Genomic DNA, 15,978 nt, shown 5'->3' on the forward strand with positions numbered 1-15,978 from the left:
CTAGTTATATAAAGGTATATATATATATATATATATGTAATTAATGGATGCGGGCAGAGTTATCTGTCTCGGGGCTGTGGGAATTACAGGAGACTCGTTTGTGTGTTTTCAGCTTAAATAGAAACTATGACATTGGTATATTTAAAACTTTCGCAAGGAACGCTTACAACTAGTTGACAGTATCTGTGTGGAATATCAGCGGGAGAAAAAAAAAAAAAATGGAGTTAAATACAATTATAATAGTTGAATGGGTTTCGGGCGGGGCAGGGACTAACGCTCAGTTCTTGTCCGTTTCGTTGTCGGCGGCCGTAGTCGGCTCGGGCGTTGTAGAGGACGCTGGCTGGGAGGATGACGAGGATTCCGTTTCGCAGGCATCCGGCTCGGCGCTCTTGCGATTCGTAGCCGGTGCAGGCGGCGGTGGAGGCGACGGCGACGATGGGGGCGGCGGCGGGGATGATGGCTCCGCTGTGAGCAGCGCCTCGATGGCCGCCGCCGCGGCGGCAGCTGCTCGGGTGCGTGGGCAGGGCGACGATGGCAACGGATAGGTAATTGCCGATGAGGATTGCGGCGGCGGCGCATCCGCCACAAAGTTCTCCTCGTTCAGCTGGTACAGCTCGAGATATTCGTTATAGATGTGCTCCCATTGTGTGTGCGGCTTCAGCGACTCCAGGACGCACTGCATCAGCTCGTGCTTGGGCGCCGACTGCGGGCCGGGACGAGAAGGAGTCATTTTAAATGGAATCAAGTGCCATTTGGCATGCATTTGTATATTCACCTGCGTTGCCTCCTGCTCCGTATTGTTGAGCAGACCGTCGAGGAACAGGCGCAGACGCTTCTCAGTGCCGTAGGTGGCCAGCTGGAAGGTGAGCATGACATGCCAATGTTTCAGTTCCTCGAATGCCTCGAGTGCCTCGCACAGTTTTATTTGATTCTCCAGGAAGAGCACCTTGGCCGTTTGCTGCCAGCTCTCCGGATCGCTAAAGCAGGAGTAGCAGAAGAATGGTTTAGTTGGAGCTCAAGTTGGGATTTACGTTATTTAAACTTACATCTCGACGGCGCCGCGCAGACTGAGGTAGTTCTGTGTGCTGGCCTGCATGCTGAGCAGCGGGAACTTGCGATTCACATGCTCCAGATCGCGCGGCAGCGAGCCACGGATGCCATTGAACATGATGGCATCGCCGGTGGCCAAAACCAGCCAGGATTTTAGATTCGTTGAATACGAATAGGAATTGCCGCTGGGAAAGCCAATCAGCGGCATGCCCTGATCCGTGATGGCGAACTGCAGCGCCATGCCGTGCTTGTTGAGCAGCTCCAGGCAGTTGGTCGCCAGCCGGATGCGTCGCTTGGTTATGTGCCAAATCCGCAGCAGGCCGCATTCGGTGAGCACGCCCACCAGCTGATTGTCCGGACTGAAGGCGCAGTGCACCGCGGCGCTATTCAACGAAATGGCCGGAAAGATCGGACAGCCCGTCTGCATGGCCAGCAGACGCATGCTGCCGTCCAGTGAGCAGAGCATCACATATTTGCTGCACAGATTCACATTGATCACCGGCGAGCCGACATACATCTCCCAGAGCTGTTCCCGGCTCAGCTGGGCGGTCACCTTGGCGACCATGCCGTAGCCCGTCTTCAGATGCCCGTTCTGCACATGAATGCGATAATCTTGCGATGATTTCGTGAATTCGCATTTACTATTCGCCGTGATTTGCAGCTTCGGACCGAGCGTATTGCTGCTGTTCAGATCGCAGAGCAACTGCATCGAGCTGCGACGCGGCGCTATCGCAGCCGTTGCCGCCGGCGCCGGTGGCAGCATCAGGCGTCCCACTTGATCCGCGCGCGAGAAAAGCGGCTCTGGCATCAGAGGCTCCACGCCGCCAATTGGACCTGTTGCTGTCGTTGCTGTTGTCGTTGTTCCTGTTGTGCTCCCGATATGGTTGCTGTTGCTGCTGTTGTTGCTGTGGAAGGTAGAAAATGTGTGAGTTTAAGTGATCAAGTGTTTCGCATGGAGGGATGGAAAGTAGTGAAAGTGGCCCTGCAGCGGTTAGTTCATTTACTTCGAACTTGGATACTCAATCGAACAATCGAAACGAAGCTCGACCTGCTCGAGTCAGGCAACATGTTTGGGTTTGACCTGGATGAGTCAGGCAACATGTTCGAGTTGCAGCCGACGCGGTTAATTCATTTGCTTCGAACTCGGTTACTCAATCGAACAATCGAAGCGAAGCTCGACCTGCTCCAGCCAGGAAACATGTTTGAGTTCGACCCGGATGAGTCAGGCAACATGTTCGAGTTGCAGCAAACTCGGATACTCAATCGCACAAGCAAAACGAGAGTCATTGTGGTGGTGCTTAGGCTCTTCTGGTGAAAGAAATGGTGCAGGTGTCTGGCTGGGCACACAAGGTGTTGGGTGTTTCCTGTTTCCCAAGCTATTGACTGGCCCAATCCTTGACGGCTGGCATGGCCCTGCCAATGCGAGGAGGCATGACCTGTGGTCAATTGTGCTGGCCAAGCGTATGGTCCGGCGACAGCTCCTACAGGAAATAGTCCTGCAACTGACCAATGCAGCTGCTCAAAGCAAGCAACTTTAGCTAGCCCAAGGCTCTACGCAGGGATTCAGGTTTAGTTCCCAACTAGCTCATGGGAAGCGTCTGCCTGATTAGAATGCGCTTGCTCCAAGTCAAGCTCTCAAAAGTTAACTGAGATGCCTTCTTCATTCTGTCTGCGCTCTTCAAGGTTCTTTTTGCCGCTTCCAGCAGCAGCTCCCAGTGGCTGCTAATCTTCTCCAAGAACGCCCGAAGCACCAACCAACTGCAGATAAAAAATGAATTTAAAATCCAAGCACAACCCACCTGTTGTTGTGATTGACGGAATTGCTGGCGGCGCTGCTGGCGATGCTGGTGCTGGCTATGCCGGAGCTGGGCTCGGACATCTCGTTGAGCGGAATAAACATGGGCGTGATGCGTCGCTTGCCGTCCTTGGTGCGCGTCTCCGTCTGTTTGCTGATGGCGCGAGCCGGCGAAGCGGCGCCCGCCTGCGACTGCTGGACGGGCAGGCGGCGTTCCATGGCCGCATTGGGCAGCGCATAGCTGGAGGGTTCGGGCAGGCAGCGTGCCGACTGCTGCTGCTGTTTGACGGCCAGGTTGTCCTCGAAGCAGCCGCCGTATTTGCGCTTGAAAATGGCCTTCTTTTCCAGCTCGGAGACGCGCGAGCCGAGCTCCTCCTCGTTGAACTGCAGGCAGGCAATGGTGCCATCGCCGCTGCAGGCCATCAGCAGGCATTGCTGCGGACCCCAGGACATGTCCAGGACGCTGTCATTGAACAGCTCATGGATGACAATCATGGGACGCTGCAGCGCCGTCATCCACACGGATAGCGAGCGATCCCGTGAGCCAACGGCCAGGACGCAGTACTGCATCGGTTTGCTGGGACTGTCGCCGGCCATGTGGCGCGTCAGTATGGAGTTGTGGAAGCGCACACAGGTGACCGCTTTGCGATGCCCCACAAAATCCTTGTCGCACTTCCAGCCCTCGCGCTCGACAATCTGGGCGGTGGGTCCGCCGCCGTTCATGGCGTGCGCCGAGACCAGATACTGGCCATCGGGTGACCAGGAGAGGCGCAATATGTGCGTGGTGCCGCCGCATTCCTGGAATGGTTCCGTTATCGTTGTGCCGCACGACCAGTCCATGGTGCGCCAAATCTTGATGCTGCGATCATCCGACTGAGAGGCCAAGAACTTGCCCACCGGATCCCAGGCGACGCCCTTCACCAGGCCCGTGTGTCCCTTCAGGGTTTGCAGCATATTGGGCAGAGCACGGGCATCCCAGACAATGATGGTGTTGTCTATGCTGCAGCTGGCTAAAAAGAGATCATTGGGCGACCAGGCCAGATCGAGGACATCGCCATCGTGGCCGCGCAGCGTGTGTATACACTTCCAGGACTCGTGATTCTGTTGCATGCCGCCGGTGCCAAAGACGCCGCTGGGTCCCTGCGCCTTGCGCCAAATCATGATTAGCTTGTCATCCGAACCGGATGCCAGCAGCTGTCCATTCTGCGACCAGCGCACACAGTTCACGCACGCCAAATGCTGATCCATTTGGCAGAGCATCCGTGGCACCGATGCATCGTTCTCATCCTTCTCGGAGAGCACCGGCTTAAGATTCCAAATGACAACACGCCCGGAATCGTTGCCCTGACCGCCAGTTGCGAATTTTGTACAATCCTGATGCACATCCACCGAGAAGATGGGTTTTTCTGTGTAAACCAAAACAAATTACCAGATTAATGCAAAAAACGGGCTGCTGGCCGGCTGCTGCTTACCATCATGGTGCACCCAACCCGGCTTCACGAGCCTCATTAATGCGGCTGCTGTCAGTTGTTTGTAAATAACCGCGGTTCCAATTGCCGCTCGGTATTATATTTGCCGGCAAATAGGGATGTAAATAACATAACGACATGTATCGAGTAGATTGATTCATGCGCTGGGCCAATCCATGAGCTACAAGAGTATCGATATATATGCAAAATAATATATGACAAATCAAACTGATATCGATATAGTTTTTATAACAACTTTAGTTTACTAACTATATATGTCACTCATCAAATAGTTTCAAATGCCAATTCTATTATACATACATATAGATTAATGTATTTTAATAGCTCGAATTTAAATTTGTTTTTTTTTTTTTTGGCAAACTCGTGCTAAAGCCAACACGACACACGCCCAACACAAGACCCGAGACAATGTGTTGTTGTCATCCCTAAGCAAATACGCATGCGCGCTGATCTTGCAATAATTGGCAATGAGTATTTGCCGCCAAATGTACTCGTTATCGATATCGCTTGTCTGGCAATCGATAGACTTATTGTGTGAAATTTTTGCGGTATCCAAGACAGCGGTGTTGTGCTTAACCAAGATATCAATTAACAAGTGCAGATTGAATGAGTGCAGTGCCTAAACTAATCAAAGAACGACTTAAGCAATTCAACAACATATTGACAGCCATAGTAGCTGTCAATATTAGTGCAAAACGATCAAAAGGGTAAGAAGCAGAACATAATGAGCAATTTATGTACATACATACATATATAGATAAGTGTCTGCATGCCTGTTTGTGTATGCGTGTGCATGTGTGTGTGGTACGTGTGCAGCCCAAACATTCAAAATAAAGCGAATGAAAATGCATAAAAGCGAAGGTTAAGCACAAAGCGCACAGATAGAACATATGTGCATACATACATTTCCATGCAAACGCACGTATGCATGTGTGTGTGTGTGTGTGCGTGTATGGATGTGTATCTGTTCCAAATGCGTAGATAAAATTGTTACCGATTTGTTGTTGACCTTCGCTTTGCTAATCAAACGAATCGGCAGCCGCAAACCAACAATGAACTCTTTCAATGGCAGCGGCAACTTAACCTCGTTCACAACAAGCCACAAATGTGCGGAAATACATAGGCATATATATATATATTTATAAATATATATATATATATATGTGTGTGTGTGTGTGCAAGTACAGACCAAAAAGCAAAGCGGTGCAAAAATTAAAACACTAACTACCGCTGTCATTTCATGTTATACTTGGTTTTTTTTTTAATTAGTGAATCTGTTTGCGCGCGCTTTCTCTGCAGGCACACACACACACACACAAAGGGACATATGGTGGTTGCCGCTTACACACACTTTATGCATGCATACATGCACAGAATTCGGTCTATTACTTAACAGGCAATGCGATAAAGCAAGCTGGCCGCTGTTGCTCGCCCGCTCGCTCGCTGTGCCAAAATGAGCACAGCGTACACATCATACAGGTGAGCGAGAGAGCGCGCAACCTACTTCCATTTTTGGTGCGCTCTGCTCTTGCGCAGGCTACGCAAGGCATAAATGTGTGTGTGTGTGTGTGTGTGTGTGTGTGTGTGTGTATTGGTGTATGTTTGTCAAGAAACAGTTATTCAAGCCGAAATCAAAATGCCCAAAGTTGCATTTGTTGTTGTTGTTGTTTGTGTTTTTTTTTTAAGATTTTTTACTTTCTATTTTAGTTGTGCTCTTTGTTGTTGGGTATTACGCTGGCATTCATTTAATACTGAATGTGAGTTTGTAATACCGTTATTTCGAATATCGTTCGCCGCTTCTGTTGTTGGTGCTGTCGAAAAGCTTAGCGGCAACCTGTTTCACGCATTGCTCTCTGCTCCACGCTCCTTGTATTGCTGTTTTTGTTGTTGTTGTTGTTATTGTTATTATTGCTGTTTTCACATTCTTATGAGAATTCCAATCAGACAGCCTGGTCTTTCACTTTCGGTCAGACGCAACATGTGTGTGTATGTGTGTGTGTGTGTGTGTGCGTGTGTGTAGGAAAGTTGATTTTTTCATGCGTGCCGCAGCAAAAACAAGGTCAGCGTTAATTATGCGCAGTATACATGTATGTATGTACATATGTATGTGTGTGTGTCACAATAAACAAACATCTTTGACGCATATCTCTATTTATAATAAACCGCTGTTCGCGCTCGCCCATCCAATTCTTTGCGGCATTTGCTTATAACTACCCCCCACCAAACCTTCCTAACGCCCACTTCCTCGTTCGCAATCAATTACCGCAAGTACAGTTTTTGTTTTGTTTCGCAAATGAAATTGGTGATTGGTGTAAAAGAGCAAGCACATACATACATATGTACGCACACAATCGCATTGCCGTTGTCTTACATCAAAATGTACTAAATATTGCCAAATGCCACTGCTTGCATATTTGTTTTTTTTTTTGTTTTTTTTTTTTTCTTGCGTTTTAATTTGCATTTATATGAGTTTTGCGCCACTGCCACTTGCTGCTGCGCGCTGTCTTTAACATCGTAAACAAGAAACAAAACCTGGCTGCGTCGCAGCCACCAATAACGAGTGCATTTGACCCAAATTTAGGCCTTTTTTCTTTTTTGTTTGTTTGTTGTTGTTGGTGTTGCTAGCCAGTGGCAACTGGCACGTAGCGCACAGCAAGGAAATGTACACATTTTTTTTTCCATGCGTTTGCGAACACTTTCGCCTGGGCAAAACAAGAACAACAACAATTTGTTGCACTGTGCTGTGTGGCAGTGTTGAAAAGCGTGTAAACAGCTGACGGCGTTGCCACTAAATATGCGCAGTGTTTTCCAATAGGTACGAGTACTTTTACACAGCTGATATTCAGTGTTTTATCAGAATTGTACTTTGAATAGGTCTCATAAATGTTTGCCTACCATTTTTTTTATTTTTTTTTTTTTGGTTACAACAAAACAGACAATATGCAACACGGTTGAAATAAAGTACCAGTTCTGGTGCATTTAAACTAACATGTGGCAACTGTGCTTACATCTCATTTGTCACGTATTACACTTTTGCTCTAACATCGATGTTGTTGTTGTCCGGGGGTGGGGTGGTCTATAAATATACAAACAAGCATAGAAGCTTCTGAGTGTGCGTGTGCGTGTGCGAGAGAGAGACTGTGACGCTTGTTTTGAATTGCGCCTTAAGCATATGCATGTGTACATATGTTTGTATGTATTTATGTAGCCAGAAGAACCGCAACTACCACAACAGCTAGAGAGCGGCGCTTATCAGCTTTTGCTCGCACACGTTTTGACATTTTATCAGTTATTGTTGTTGCACTTATATGCGTTATATGCCACGCAAACAATAACAAACTGTATGCAACAACTGCAGACGAGCAACACAAATGAAACAACACAAATATATACATATATATGTACATGCATACATATATTTTTTTTTTAAACGTTTGCCTCCTTTTGTTCTGTGCAGTGTGGCAACGCCGTCTTGTTATGCAAATTGTTTCTCTCACTCGCTCGCACTGTATCTCAATATCTGTCGTTTATGTGTGTGTGTGTTTTTTTTCACAACCGGAATTTTTTCGCTGTTGCTTTTGCTGCGCGCATTCTCACGTACACAAGAGCGTTTGGTTTGCGCTCAGCTGCTACTGCCGCCGCTTTGCGCTGTTACTGTTGTGTTATCACTGCATTTGCTTTGTGCTACATATTCTCGACGCTGTTTGGGTTTCGTACATTTTGCGCTGCAACCGCACTCACACGCACGCATACACATGCACTCAGGCGCACAGATACGCGCGCACACACACACACACAGCGTCGAGTGTGTACGAAAAAGTGACGGCTGAAGAGCGGCGTCGTTGGCGTCGGCGTCGGCAGCAGCAACATCAACGCAGCGCAGCGCAGCGGTTTATTTTATTATATTTTTTTTTTTGTATTTTCGGTTTGTCAGTTTGCCTTTGTGTTTCTTGCGTGCAGACGCGTTTCGTTATTTCGCTGTAAATTAAATTTGCGCTTTGCATGCAATTTGGAAATTCATTTCAATATTTTGTTGAAAATAAATGATTAAAGTGACTTGTGAAATAAATGAATAAACAATAAATAATTAAATTACGCAAATCCATTAAATTTCAAGTTAACTCTCGTTGACTTGTTACGGCGCAGGTAAATTGCTGTACATTTCAATTTATGCCTAAATATGGCTACTAAACGCGACTTAATAGAAAATTTGCCAAGATCAAAACATGATTTTTGTCAAACATGTGTATGTATGTACATGTATGTGTGTGTGTGAGTGTGTTTGTGTTGTGCGCGCGTGGCGTGGGCAGCTGCAGCAGCAACAACAACAACAACAATCTAGTCGGCGTCCGGCACTAAATGAAAAATATCTAAGAGAAAAAATACAGTGTAAACCTGTTTACGCAGTAGGCGCATTTTCACCAAACCAACACTTACGAACACGGACACACACACACACACACAGACGCGCGTACTAAGTCACAGAGCAACTAGAAGAGAAGGTGGTCAAGTGTCGCACCCCGCCCCCCCTCTATCTCTCTCTCTCTCTCTCTTTGCTCACACTTGCAGGCTCCAAACAATTGTAGTAATTTTTAAACGTTTAACTTTGTAACGTTTACCAACACGTAATGTCCCAATATCAATAGCCTCAAAGACGATCACACACACACACACACGCACACAAAAAATGCGTGTGCATGTGTGTATTACACGCGCCGGTGCATACATACAAGCAAGTACATGTGTATGTATATATGTACGTACGCACTTTCAACTTGAACGCCAATGTTCGAAAATCAGAGTGTCCCCAAAAATAAAATAAAAAGCATTTAAACACACACACACACTCACACTTATGCACGATGACAACGCGCACCTGGGAGCAAAGCGAGCAGCGCTGCTCGAAAGTCACGTCACTAGCTCTGGGGTGAATATCGTGTGTTGTTGTTGTTGTTGTTGTTTTCACGAGAGTGCAACGAGCGCGCGCGCCAATGCAATGTGTATGCATGTACATGCACATATGTATGTATGTATGTATGTATGTTGTGTGTGCATTGATGTGCGTATTTTTTTTTTTGCGCGACGCTTTGTTTACGCGTCCCCAAAGTGCACGTATACATGCACAAGCATGCGTAGAATCTGTGTGAGTGTGTGTTTTGCCTTTGCTATATGCATGTTATGTATATGTGTGCGTGTGTGTATTCAGTCAGCTGCTTTTGTGGCTCGCGTTTGCCTGTACAAAATTTAGCATATAATTAGCATTATATATGTACATAAGTATGTATGTATATTAAACATACCACCTGCTAAATATTGATAAGAAACAAAAGTGGCTTTAAGTCATATTTTTGCATTTTAACATCTTTGATTGAGGGCAAAAACAGCAGTACGGCAACACGATGCGCTACTGTTGCCAGCTGTTACGTGTTAATACATATATATATATATATATTTTTTTTTTTTTTCTTTTAACTTGACTGAAAGGGCAATGTTTTTATTATGTGCACGTATTTTCATCTTCAAAAATTGATCATTTATTAACATGCCGTATGTGCAGTGTGTGTACATGTTGCCTTTAGGCAACGAAAGCAGCGCGAGTAACAGTTTCGCAGCGTTGCCACTTGGGCAATAGACTCGAAACGCCTTACAACACTGTTGAGCTCAGCTGTTTTTCCACTTTGGCCGTTTCTAATTTGAAAGCATTTACTTATAAAATACTAATTTTTTATTTCTTGTTTTTTTTTTTTTTTCTTTTTTGCAGCAAGCAAGCTATACAAATGCAGCGCAAAATATCGCAACGCAGACGATGGATGATGCCCGAGCTCAGCATAACAACAATAAGGGCTGTGCACAAATAGCAATTAATCAAATTGAAATCAGTGAAAAATAACAACAACAACAACAACGCACAAACATTAGTTATTTGAGTTGAAAGTACTCGTAAACGGTTAAAAAGAAAAAAAAAAAGAAAAATCGCAAAAAAGAAAAGAACTAAAAGAATTGTTTAGCTTGTGGCCAATCCGTTACACATATCCATTCACAACAACAAATACAATATCTGCCGCCATGTTCAATTTCCATAAGCCACGCGTCTATCGCTCAGCGGACGGCTGCTGCATTTGCCGCGCCAAATCGAGCAGCTCCCGGTTCACAGCCTCGCGCAAATACGAAAAGGAATCGATGCAGTGCTTCAATCTGCACGAGCCGCGCAACGGTGAAATCTGTAATGCCTGCGTTCTGCTGGTCAAGCGCTACAAGCGGCTGCCCGTCGGTAGCAAGCGCCATTGGGGACATGTGAGTGCAGCCAAAAGAAAGTTCCATGCAACATAAACTAATCCCACCCCTCTCTCTCTCTCTCTCTTTTACACAGGTGGTTGATGCACGCGCCGGTCCCGGCACCAAATCGCTGGCCAAGCAGAAGAAGCGCGAGAACGAGTGTGAGGGCAAGACGGGCGGAGGCGGCTCTTTTATACCCGAGAAATTTGCCAAGATTTTCAAAAAGAATCGCAAGGGCAAGATAACGGCTGCCGCAGCGCCATCTGCAGCCGGTCAGCAGCAACTGCAGCAGCGCAACGGCAGCAGCCACGAAAGCTCACCACACTCGGAGGAGCAGCCGAGCGATTCCAATGAGAGCCACGACGAACAGGAGCAGCAGCTGCAACAACTACAACAACAACAACAGCAGCAGCAGCAACATCATCATCAGCTGAGCGCATGCGTTGCCGCAACACCATATCAGACGCGCAAACGGACCGCTGCAGCAGCGCAGCTGGCCACGGCGACAGTGTTGAAAAAGAGTGTTGCACAACGTCTGCGTTTGACTGGCAGCAAGCGCAGGCGCATGCTGGAACCCAAAAAGCATCGACGCGCCGTCGACAATGTGCCCTTCTTTGAGGAGCACGATCTGCTGCGCCTAGACGTTTGCTGCGGCACCGTGTTCCAGAGTCTTAGCCTGGGCAGTGCCTGTTATATAATCGATCCGGAGCTGTATAAGCCATGCGAGAAGCATCGCAGACGCAGGCAACAACAGCTGTCGCAGTCGCAGTCGCAGCCGCCGAGGGAACTGGTCCAGCAGACGCTGCTGGCCGCAGAGCTAGAGCCAAAGCCTGTTAGTCAGAGCATCAGCACGCCGGCATTAAAAAAGCATCATTTGTATTTTAAGCGACAATCGGAATCATTTCCACAGGGCGAAATACATAGAATAAGTCCAATTCCATTGAATAAGACTGAGGTCATGCCGAACCCAACGCCAGCAACAGCAGCAGCAGCAGCATCAGCAACAGCAACAATAACAACAACAAACAGTGTACAACAACAGCAACAACATTCCACAGCCAATGGCAGTTTAGCGCTCGCACTTAAACCAACACTGGCAGCGGCATCTGTGACGTCATCAGCCTTGCATGCGAGCATCTTAACAACCGCTGTGGGCGCCGCATCGCCCTCATCGTTATCTTCATCCTCCAATTGCTCCACCTCTTCGTCGGTGGCCACCAAATTCAATGACAATTCCTCGGACTCTGGCTTCGATGAGCATGTGCTGGAGCGCAAATCCGTTAGTCCGCCAACGGTAAGTGTCCCTTAAGTTTATATCGTGTTGATTATTGTCATTTTGCCAGAATCTCTGCCTGCTCTGCTGCTCATTTGCTGCTATTGCCATCTCGCTTCAATGCAAGCTCCGATGCCAGCTGAGTGCATATATTGTTTACATTGAGCTACGTTCTAATGTTAATGATTGTGAGCTCTTGTTGCCATCTCGCTTCGATGCACATGCTTGTTGCGAGAGTTGCAAAAGCTTTGCGCACAGTGTTGCCAGATTTTGACAGTTTTGTATATATATATTTTTTTTTAGCTTATGTATGCACAGGTGCTACTGTTGCCAGCCTGTTCTAATTCATATGTGTTGAACTTTTGTTTACAATGACGCTCAAACTGTTTTATTTTGCCATCTTCTTTATTAACAGCAGGACGAACTGCAGCTGGAGAAGAAGGCACGCGGCGGCAGCGTACAACGTTTAATCCTGGCCAGCGGTCTGCCCATCAGCGGCCAGGCCCAGAATCTGGTGCTGACGGGCAACGAGTTTACCGCGCGCTTCGTCCAGCGGCAGCAGGCGCCAACCCAAGCGCCGCTCAAAATCAATGTCCTAGCGGGCGGAGCAGCTGTTGGAGGAGGAGGCGGAGGAGGAGCAACAACAGCAACTGGATCTCAAAGTAGTGGCAATAAAATGCGTGCAATATTTAATAATGCGAACACAATTCAACATGAGAACGGGGTGACAACCATATTGCCGGCATCCTCGCTGGCGGCCAGCAATCAGACGGCGGCCATGAATGCCATAGCGCCCAGCACGGTGACCATAACGCCAGCCAAAAAAGCAACAATCAATGCAACAGCAACATCAGCTGTCAATCCCAAGTTTATACTCCTAAAGCCAGCAATTGCCAGCAAATTTGCCAGCAACAGCAGCAGCAGCAACAACAACGGCGTGAATCCGGCGCCAGCTGAGCTGAAAATAGCTTAAAAGTGGAAGGAAGCGGCGGCTAGCATCGGCACGCCGAAGTTTAAATACCCTTGCAGCAGTGTTTAAGCTATGTTTGTTCACATGTTAAAGTAGTCCGATTCCGATTCCAAACAAGAATATTTTAAAAGCACACAAATTTCGATCGATTATTCCTATGGCAGCTATATGCTATAGTGTCTCGATCATGTCCTTGTCTAATTTCAATAAGAAATCGCTTTTAAATTCTCTATAAGCATATTTTACTGTAACCTCTGCAAGGGCTATGAAAGGCTGCCATTATGTTAAGAGAAACAAAACCAATTACATAGCCATGTTAACTGGCTGTTAAAAACTTGTTGATTTACATGCATATTGTAGCGAGTATTTACTGTAAGTGACAAAACAGAAACTAACAAAAACAAAAACAAACAAACAAACAAAAAAAAAAAAAAAGAGGCGCAACAAATTGTGTCCAAAATTTGTATATATTATATAGAGAGATCTATGGATATATAGCTCTAAGTACAACAACAACAAATCGTTTCATACATTTCACAACATTTTACATACATATATATATATATATATATATATATATTATTTTTTTTGATTATGATTAGATTGATAGTTTGTATTTTTTGTAAACAATTATTTTGTAAGCGCCCATACTCAGCAGCAATTTCTTAAACTTAAAATATTTAATTATATTTAAATTAAACTTTACCTTAACATTTACATTAGCATTAACATTTACATAGCATTTACATTTAGTTTATGTACATTCACTTATGCACGCACACATACACTTTTATAGTTTTACATGCACTTTGCTGCGCTCTCTCTCCCCTCTCTCTCTCTCTCTCTCTTTTGCTTTAAGTTTAACAGTGACCGCTCGCTCGCGCAGCTTAACTTAACAGCGCGCTGTTAAAGAAGCCGCTGCTATGTTAAGTCCGTCTATGTTCGTAGTTTCTTTTTTTTTTTGTTCTCATTTTTTTTTTTTTTTTAAAGAAAACTCGCTCTTAAGTACTTCAAAGTACACAGAAAATGATAAGCAATAAAAATAAAACTGAAAACGTAAAAACTTAATATTAACTGAACCACAAAATGCCACAAAATGTAGCCTTAGAAAAAGCGCCTAGAAAAAAAAACAAAAAAAAAAAACAATTTATTGCAACATTTGCAAAAACTTCTATGTGACAAAAAAAAAAAACAAATTAAGGCAATGTTTTTCTCTAACTTTTTTTTTAAAAATCAAATAAATATAAAAAGCGTAAATTGAATTAAGCAAAGTTTGTTTTATATGAAGTGCTCCAAAAATCCAAAAGCTTTGTATGCACATAAAGTTTTGATGTGCTTTTAATGTTTATCACTCATTTCCAGTGTTAGAAAACGTGCGCAGAGGCTCAAAAGCTATGGAGTTTAAGCTTTTATAAATGCTTAAAAGCTTTGCCAAGCTCAAGTTAAGTTTGTCACACCGCTTTAATCAAAAGCTTTTGGTGATGTGCTTTCAAAGCTTTTGACTAAAGAAAGTAAGTTTTTAAAAAAAAAAAACAAGGAAAGTTGATCAAAAGAAAAACAAAATGCAAAGTAAAGCATTACTAATTGAAAAAAAAAAGAAAAAGGACTTGCCGAAACCCGGGATTGAACCGGGGACCTTTAGATCTTCAGTCTAACGCTCTCCCAACTGAGCTATTTCGGCGCCTGGCGAGCGCTCGGCCAAACGCGACGAGCTGCTTGCGGCTTGTGAATCATTCGAATGCATTCGAATAATTCTGATGCCAATCATCAAATATGACTAGTTCAATTACGCGGAGATCATTAAAAACAATAAAAAAAAAATAAAGTAAAAAAAAGTCCGTTTGATGAACTGCGCAGTGTTAAAGTGAACCCATTTCTGTTTTTTTTTTTTTTATATTCAATTTTGTGTTATTTTGCACGCTTTAGTCATTTATTAGCGTGTCGTTCGGGGGTTATGCCCGTCAGAAAGTTCCTTTTGCTAATTGGACCAATGCCGTGCGGGGTCGCCGGGTGGCCGTGTTTGGGCCCAAGCCCGGGTTTTGTTTTAATGTGGAAAGTGCCAACGGCTCGAAGAAACCGGTTGCAGTTGCCCAAGTGCCAAGGCCTGCAGCCACCTTCTTGGGCGACCGTCGACAAGGAAACGCAATTAGACGCTCTTGAGCTCGTAAAATACACGCGTGCATCGCCAGTTACTTTAAATATGTCGCGGCCAATCAATGTATATCTGTGCTTAAATATCGCATTTATATATATTCATGATTCATGCACAAAATGCAGGTGTTTGAGGCGTGCAAATGCGTTCATAATTGCGGTTCAACTTTTGGATGCCAAACGAAACTGTACAGACAGGTAATAGAGTAGGGGGGAGGGGGGGTGGGCGAGACAGGGGATAGCGGGAAGGGAGAAAGAGAGAGCGCGGGAGAGGTCAAAGGTGAGGAAACTGAAACATGATGGGACTCAAAGTCTAGAGAAACTATATAACTATATAACGCTTAAAGTATTCCAACCAGGTCACAAGATCGATATTTATCGATCATATCATAAAAATGAAGCAGTTTCTGATTAGTTTAGTCTCTAGTATATAAGCGCCCGACTAGCTGATATCCAGATTCTTCTGCCAAGCCAAGCTATGAAAAGTAACATGCATGTCAAGCGGAAGATTCGTAATTTCGATAACGATTTTTATCGATTGCTTGGCAACGGGTCAAGTTATCGATGATCGACAATGAATTCGTATTGAGCGGACGCCAAGAGAACCTAGGTTCAAGTCTCTAGCTCTTATAGGTACTGAGATCCTTGAGTTTAAACAGACGGACATGCATATCCCCTTTCGAAATATATATATATACCGATTTTTTTGCAAGATCGATTATTCAATTCGATTGTTATCGGAAAAGTCTATACACAATTTGGAATATACAATCGAATTTTCATAATTGATCGATTAGGTTAATTCTCTTCTATTTACACATTTGTGGAGAGTCCAGTTACAACGGGCTAGGCTGCAGACCCCTTGAACGAACTAGCCCTCTATTCACTATGCTAGGGTATTTGCAAATCAAGGTATCTTGCAAACTGCATATAGCAAAAAAAACGGGTCGAGCATCGCCTTGAGAATCGCTCA

General features: G+C 45.2%; 2 protein-coding genes and 1 non-coding gene across 5 annotated transcripts; 1 reads left to right on the forward strand and 2 right to left on the reverse strand.

The window, feature by feature from the left end:
• Positions 1–104: 104 nt before the first annotated feature.
• Positions 105–7,973, reverse strand: Hira (histone cell cycle regulator-like protein). The gene is made up of 6 exons (XM_032440533.2): positions 7,344–7,973; positions 4,318–4,495; positions 2,850–4,251; positions 1,047–1,955; positions 776–977; positions 105–703 (listed from the first exon to the last, which is right to left on the reverse strand). Exons 2-6 carry the CDS (start codon positions 4,352–4,354, stop codon positions 278–280), a joined length of 2,976 nt encoding a protein of 991 aa, XP_032296424.1. The 5' UTR covers positions 4,355–4,495; positions 7,344–7,973; the 3' UTR covers positions 105–277.
• LOC6634610 (ecdysone-induced protein 75B, isoforms C/D) lies at positions 4,853–14,022 on the forward strand. 3 transcript variants are annotated; one of them, XM_015169538.3, is made up of 4 exons: positions 4,853–5,042; positions 10,097–10,629; positions 10,706–11,905; positions 12,303–14,022. In XM_015169538.3, the coding sequence occupies exons 2-4, from the start codon at positions 10,402–10,404 to the stop codon at positions 12,855–12,857; spliced, it is 1,983 nt and encodes a 660-aa protein (XP_015025024.1). In that variant the 5' UTR covers positions 4,853–5,042; positions 10,097–10,401; the 3' UTR covers positions 12,858–14,022. The 3 variants fall into 3 exon arrangements, with proteins under 3 accessions (XP_015025024.1, XP_015025023.1, XP_002058095.2); XM_015169537.3 differs by having other exon boundaries at positions 4,854–5,042; positions 12,300–14,022; XM_002058059.4 differs by lacking the exon at positions 4,853–5,042 and adding an exon at positions 8,278–8,481 and having other exon boundaries at positions 12,300–14,022.
• A 440-nt stretch (positions 14,023–14,462) lies between these two features.
• TRNAF-GAA (transfer RNA phenylalanine (anticodon GAA)) lies at positions 14,463–14,535 on the reverse strand. The gene has a single exon. It is a non-coding gene; the product is annotated as a tRNA-Phe (tRNA).
• Between the last annotated feature and the right edge of the window lie 1,443 nt (positions 14,536–15,978).

Source organism: Drosophila virilis, chromosome X, assembly GCF_030788295.1.
Source record: "Drosophila virilis strain 15010-1051.87 chromosome X, Dvir_AGI_RSII-ME, whole genome shotgun sequence".
Taxonomy (NCBI): Eukaryota; Metazoa; Arthropoda; class Insecta; order Diptera; family Drosophilidae; genus Drosophila; species Drosophila virilis.

Coding starts and splice junctions, on each gene's coding strand:
- Hira (XM_032440533.2), bottom strand. CDS start 4,354: ATGAGGCTCGTGAAGCCGGGTTGGGTGCACCATGATG. Junction 1,956..2,849: donor TCCGTCAATCACAACAACAG/GTGGGTTGTGCT, acceptor TACCTTCCACAG/CAACAACAGCAGCAACAGCA. Junction 704..775: donor CGGAGCAGGAGGCAACGCAG/GTGAATATACAA, acceptor CCCGGCCCGCAG/TCGGCGCCCAAGCACGAGCT.
- LOC6634610 (XM_015169537.3), top strand. CDS start 10,402: ATGTTCAATTTCCATAAGCCACGCGTCTATCGCTCAGCGGACGGCTGC. Junction 10,630..10,705: donor GCAAGCGCCATTGGGGACAT/GTGAGTGCAGCC, acceptor TCTTTTACACAG/GTGGTTGATGCACGCGCCGG. Junction 11,906..12,299: donor AATCCGTTAGTCCGCCAACG/GTAAGTGTCCCT, acceptor CTTTATTAACAG/CAGGACGAACTGCAGCTGGA.